The 6,372-nt window shown below is 69.0% G+C and overlaps 1 protein-coding gene across 1 annotated transcript in view; it reads left to right on the top strand.

Annotated features, from left to right (window-relative positions):
- Positions 1–2,232: 2,232 nt before the first annotated feature.
- PPP1R1B (protein phosphatase 1 regulatory inhibitor subunit 1B) overlaps positions 2,233–6,372 on the top strand; it is a 5,483-nt gene continuing 1,343 nt past the window's right edge. Inside the window, exons 1-6 of the mRNA XM_041426466.1 lie at positions 2,233–2,401; positions 3,646–3,706; positions 4,598–4,620; positions 5,402–5,477; positions 5,558–5,665; positions 6,241–6,309. Coding sequence (XP_041282400.1) covers positions 2,321–2,401; positions 3,646–3,706; positions 4,598–4,620; positions 5,402–5,477; positions 5,558–5,665; positions 6,241–6,309 — 418 coding nt within the window. The 5' untranslated portion in view covers positions 2,233–2,320. The remainder of the gene's footprint in view (positions 2,402–3,645; positions 3,707–4,597; positions 4,621–5,401; positions 5,478–5,557; positions 5,666–6,240; positions 6,310–6,372) is intronic.

The raw sequence follows: 6,372 nt of genomic DNA on the forward strand, positions 1-6,372 counted from the left end.
CTGATGTACCCCGCAACACTGTCCCCACCACGCGCCATCCTCGGGACACCTCGTCCTCACGGGACACTGTCCCCACCACGCTCCATCCCCAGCACGCCCTGTCCCCACCATGTCCCATCCCTGGGGCTCTCCGTCCCCATGGGACCCTGCTGGGCACGGTGCTCCACCCCCAGCACACCCTGTCCCCGTGGCACCCTGTCCCAACGATGCTCCATCCCTGCTGTGCCCCCCCGGCACGACGCTGTGTCCCCATCTTGTCCCCACGACTCTCCATCCCCCCCACACCCTCTGCCCCGCTGCCACCTCGCCGCGTCCGTCCCCACGGCTCCGCGGTGGGCTCAGGCTCCTCGCCGGGGGGCGAGCTCTTCTTCCCTCAACCTGCTGCTATTTTTACACTCTCCCTGCGGGAGGATTCGCTGCTGCGCGGAGCTGCAGCCCCCGCGGCACCGCGGCACGGGCACGGGGACGGGCACGGCACGGGCACGGGGACGGGCACGGCACGGGGTGCCCACGGTGCTGTCCCGGCGACGAGAGCGGGGCCATGTGTGCCACACGTGTGCCTGGAAGGTGTCCCCGTGTTCCGGGCCCCCCCTCCCCACCCCGTGCCACGCTGCAGGTGCCACCCGCGGGTGACGGTGCGTGGGCGCGGGCGCGGGCGGCGCGTGCCGATCCCGGGGGGCTGCGGGTGCCGGCGCTGCCGCAGCGCAGGGAGGGGAGGGGGCCCGGCCACCCCCTCACACGGCGTCTTCGTGGGTGGGAGAAGCGGGAACAGCAGCGGGATGGAGCCCGGGAACCTGTTGCCATAACGACTCCGGTCCCGGGATGGGGACGGTGCTCGGAGCCTGGCATGGGGACACCCGGCACAGGGCCAGCCAGGGGACAGGGTGACAGAGGGACCCTCACCTTGTCCCCAGATTTTGTCTCCATGAGGACACTAGGCTCTGCTGGCACCTAATTTGTCCCCACCTGGCTGGTCACCGCGCCGTGCCACAGCCACAAGTTTGTCACCCGCAGCCAGAATTTTGTCACCCAGAGCCAGGCTTTGTCACACAGAGCCAAGATTTGTCACGCACATCCAAGATTTATCTCCCAGAGCTGGACTTTGTCACCTAGAGCTGGCCTTTGCCACCCAGAGCCAAGATCTGCCACCCAGAGCCACAATTTGTCACCCAGAGCCGGGCTGTGCCGTGTTTTGCCGAGCTTTGCCGCGTGGTGCCGGGCGGGCGGGAGGCTGCTCCATGGCTCGGTGCCACTCGGGTAAATATTTTGCTGGAGCGGTGGCTGCTGGCCCAGGGCCACCCGCAGCCGTTGGAGCACCGGGAGATCCGGGGGACGGAGCCAGTTCCCAGCTCCCCCTTCCTCGTTCCTGCCCAGAGGCGGCTTCCATGACACCGCCCCGGGACATCCCAGGAGGGGACGAGCCACCGCCGGGGCTGCTACCCACCCCGCTGTCCCCCCCCCGCATGGGGACCCCCTGGTTGTGGTCGGGAGAGCTGTCCCCGATGTCCCCCGCTCCTTGCCGGGAATGTGCAGCTCTGGTGCCGAGCGTCGCCCTGGGGGATGAAACCCCCCCTTCCCCTTTGTGTCCCCTTGGGATTTTCTAGGGGGAAAATCTCCAAAAACTGGGGAAGAGCCAGGGCAGGTGGGCACAGCCGTGGGTGAGGACACAGCCCCCCGCACCCCCGACACCCCGGGGGCTGCAGCTGGGGGTGGGGGGACCCCCGGCACACAGGGGATGGGATGTTTTTGGAGTCCCATGTCCCCACGGATGTCCCCTGTGCCTATCTCCGGAGTGGTGGCCCTGTCCCGTGTGGCACAGAGTAGCCGGGGGGGGAGGGGGGGGGCATGGGGGGTGAATTTTGCCGCTGCCCACACGGGGGTGGGAGCGGCTGTCCCCCTGTCCCCTGTCCCCCACCTCTGGGGACACTGAGGCATAAGGGACAGGGACACACACGGAGCCAGCCGTCCCTGTCCCAGCGCAACCGGCCACTGCAGGCGGGGCCCCCCGTGGCAGGGAAGGGGTTAAGGACCCCCCACAGGTTGGCTGAACCCCCTGGGGGGCTCCCCAAGGACTCATTACCGCGGCCTCAGCCCCCCTGCCCGGGGAGGGGGGGATGAATAATTCAGCTCCTGGTAGGAAGACGTGTCCTCCCTCCCTCTCCTTCCTCCTCCTCCTCCTCCTCCTCACCGGCTCTGCCTTCCCCACCTCCCGCCACTCTCATTCCTCGCCGTACCGAGCCCCGGGTGCCACGGAACTCCACTCGGCACCGGTGCCAGAGACCCCCCCCGCCCCGGGCTCCGGTGACTCCCGGCCAAGGCCATGGACCCCAAGGAGCGCAAGAAGATCCAGTTCTCCGTGCCCGCCCCCCCCAGCAACCTGGACCCCCGCGCCGTGGAGATGGTGAGGGGGGAGCGGGGAGGGGAGAGGGGAGAGGGGAGAGGGGAGAGGGGAGAGAGGAGAGGGGAGAGAGGAGAGGGGAGAAGGAAGAGGGAAGAGGGGAGAGAGGAGAGAGAGGAGAGGGGAGAGGGGAGCGGGGCCAGCCCGGGGGTCCCTCCTCTCTGCCCGGGCAGAGCGCTGCCGGAGACCTCGGGACAAGAAGGGACCCCCGGAATGAGCGCGTGGGATGGGAGGGGGACACGGGAGGGGGACAGGGAAGTGGGACACGGGAGAGCCCCGGGGTGCTGGAGGGAGGCGGGGAGGGAAGGGGACAGAGTGGGACAGGAGGGAGGGGATGGGACAAGGGGGATTGAAGGGGAATGGAGGGACAGGAGTGGACCGGGAGAGCAGGACAAGGGGGATCGGAGGGGACAGAGGGGACAAGGCAAAGGATGGGACAAGGGGGATCGGAGGGGACAGGAGGGACGGGAGGGGACCGGGAGAGCAGGACAAGAGGGATCGGAGGGGACAGAGGGGACAAGGCAGGGGATGGAAGGGACAGAGGGGACGGCGAGGGGATGCGTTGGGACAGATGGGATGGGACAAGGGGGAGGTGGGAGGGGACAGAGGGAGGGAGGGGATGGATCCAGGGGAGATCGGAAGGGACAGAGGGGACAAGAGGGAGAGGATGGGACCGGCAGAGCAGGACAGGGGGGATCGGAGAGGGCAGCGCATGGAACGGGAGGGACAGACCGGACGGGACTGCGGGGGGGGACACAGAAAGGGACGGGGACAGGACGAGAGGTCCCTGTGGGAGCTGCGGTCCCGCACACGGAGAGTTGTGCCAGGGGGACAGGGACAGGGACAGGGACAGGGACAGGGACAGGGAGAGGGACAGGGACAGGGACAGGGACAGAGGTGGCACAGGACAGCAGGGAAGGGATGAGACAGAGGGCACAGGATGAAGACAGGGATGGGATGAAGGGGACAGGACACGCCGGGACTCGGTGCAGCCACCCCCGCCGGTTGTCCCTGATCCGAGGGGACATCCCCAGCACACGCCGGACCCAGAGTCCCCTCGGAGGAGCTGGCCTGGGGCTCTCATGGGGCTGGGATGCATTGGGGACACCCCGGGGACCCCGTGCCGGGGGGGTTGGTGGCCCTGCACCCACACGCTCACACACGTGCAGACACGTGTCCCTGGGGCGCAGGGCAGGGGACAGGGGACCCGGGGCGTCCCCAGCCGGTGACACCCCGCTGTGCCCCAGATCCGCCGGCGGAGGCCCACGCCGGCCATGCTCTTCCAGCTCTCCGAACACTCCTCCCCAGGTGAGCCGGACAGGGAGGGGACACCGGGCAGGGGACAGCCGGCCCAGGGATGGGACACGGTGGCAGGGATGGGACATTGTGTCTGTCAGTGCGTCTGGGATGGGACACGGTGGCAGGCAGGGGACGCGGTTGGGGTTGGGATGTGTCACCTGTGGAATGGGATGTCTGGAGACGGTGGCAGGGAGAGAACGGGGTGTCACATAGGGAAAGGGGTGGCGGGTCCCTGGCGGGCAGGGTAACCCCTGCAGGGGGTCCGAGGGTGGGCACGGCCCTGCCCGGCCCCGCCGGGTGCCCGTGTCCCGCTCACCCTGGGATGGGACACGGTGGCAGGGATGGGACATTGTGTCTGTCACGGTGGCAGGGATGGGATACGGTGGCAGGGACGGGACACGGTGTCTGTCACGGTGGCAGGGAGGGGACACGGTGGCAAGGATGGGACATTGTGTCTGTCACGGTGGCAGGGATGGGACATTGTGTCTGTCAGTGTGTCTGGGATGGGACACGGTGGCAGGGATGGGACATTGTTCTGTCACGGTGGCAGGGATGGGACATTGTGTCTGTAAGTGTGTCTGGGATGGGACACGGTGGCAGGGATGGGACATTGTGTCTGTCACGGTGGCAGGGATGGGACATTGTGTCTGTCAGTGCGTCTGGGATGGGACACGGTGGCAGGCAGGGGACGCGGTTGGGGTTGGGATGTGTCACCTGTGGAATGGGATGTCTGGAGACGGTGGCAGGGAGAGAACGGGGTGTCACATAGGGAAAGGGGTGGCGGGTCCCTGGCGGGCAGGGTAACCCCTGCAGGGGGTCCGAGGGTGGGCACGGCCCTGCCCGGCCCCGCCGGGTGCCCGTGTCCCGCTCACCCTTCTCTCCCCGGCGCCGCTGACACAGAGGACGAGAACCTGCCCTACCAGGTGAGTGGGCGCGGGGACCCCCGACACAGCCCCGCTCCCCGTCCCGTGTCCCCGGGGGGGTTATCGGGGCCCGGAGCTTATCGGCTCCTTCCCGGCACGGGCGCACGGCGCCAGCGCCGGGACGGGGACGCGGGATGGGGACATGGAGCCGAGCCAGGCTCTGGAGTTTGTGCAACCAGCGCGTGACAGCCGCGGGGTCACCCCCACGGTGTCCCCAGCGCCGTGTCCCCAGTGTCACAACCCCACGGAGTCCCAAACACGAGGTCTCCATAACGGGGTCACCATCAGGGGCAGCCCAAAACCACGTCCCCAAGGCAATGTCCCCATCGTGGGGACCCTAATGCCACATCCTCATGGCAGTGTCCCCATAATTGTGGGGTCCCCAATGCCACGTCCTCATGGCAGTGTCCCCATTGTGGGGTCCCCAATGCCACATCCTCATGGCAGTGCCCCCATAATGGGGGTCCCCAGCATAGGATCCCCCTGGCAGGGTCCCCACAGAGGGGTCCTCAGGGTGGTGTCCCCAATACCCCATCCCCAATGCAAGGTCCCCACCTCAGTGTCCCATCACGGTGTCCCCAGCACCATGTCCCCAGTGCCACATCCCCTTAGCAGGGTCCTCATTGCTGGGGAGGGGTGGGTTTCAGCCCCATAGTGAGACCCCCATCGCAGCCCCCCACCTCTCCGGGGGCTTCCCGGCTCTCCCGGGGCCGCGGTGACCCCCGTGGGGACCCCCTTGGGGGCACCAGACCCCCATATCCCGACGCCGCTCCCCCCGCAGCGCTCGTCGGGCGAGGGCTGCCTGCTCAAACCAAAGAGGACCAACCCGTGTGCCTACACCCCGCCCTCGCTCAAAGGTACCGCCCGCGGGGCCAGGGGGCAGCGCGGGGGCTGGGGGGACACCCCGGTGACACCGGTGACACCGTTGTCTCCCCAGCGGTGCAGCGCATCGTGCAGTCCCACCTGGAGAGCGGCATGGGCGGGGGTGACAGCTCGGACGGGGAGCCCGATGACGGCTGCGACCCCGACAGTGCCCTCGAGGCTGGTGAGGGGACGGGGGGACATCCCCAAGGGATGCGGGGACGTGGATGCCACAGCCTGGGGGACGCAGGGACACGGGGAGGGGGATTCTGGAGCCCGAGGGATGTGGTGGTGGAGCTGCTGGAATCTGCGGGACGAGGACGTGGCGCTGCCACAGCCCAGGGGACAAGAAGTGGGGACACGGGGTGACAGACACAGCGTCGGCGATGTGGGAACACGGGGACCAGAGCCCAGAGTACACGGGGACAGGATTGCCGGAGCCTGGGGGACACGGGGGGAGCCTGGGGGACACGAGGAGATGGGGACGGGGCTGCTGGAGCGGGGACGGGGGCCGCCATCCCTTGAACCCCTGGGGGACACACGGACTGGCTGCTGCCGGTGCTGTCCTCGCTGCCACCGCGTTCCCCCGCCGGGCCGTGTCCCCGTCCCCCGCGGGGCCGGGTGACGCCAGCCGGACCCCCGGCCGCTGCGTGACGCGGCGCCGCCCGGTCCCGGCGGTGCCCCGGCGGTGTCCCGGCGGTGCCCCGGTGCCGCGCGTGCCTCGCGGTGCCCCGGCCTCATCGACCCCCGCCCGGGCAGCCCCGGGGAGCCAGGGCAGAGCCGAGCGCAGCTACTTCCCCGCCGGGCTCAAGGCGCACAAGCGGAAAGGTAACGGGATGGGGACGGGGGTGGCGGAGAGGAGGGGATGGGAGGGGGACAGGGGTGGCAGGA

This window comes from Onychostruthus taczanowskii, unplaced genomic scaffold, assembly GCF_017590055.1.
Source record: "Onychostruthus taczanowskii isolate IOZ18803 unplaced genomic scaffold, ASM1759005v1 scaffold91, whole genome shotgun sequence".
In the NCBI taxonomy this organism is placed as follows: Eukaryota; Metazoa; Chordata; class Aves; order Passeriformes; family Passeridae; genus Onychostruthus; species Onychostruthus taczanowskii.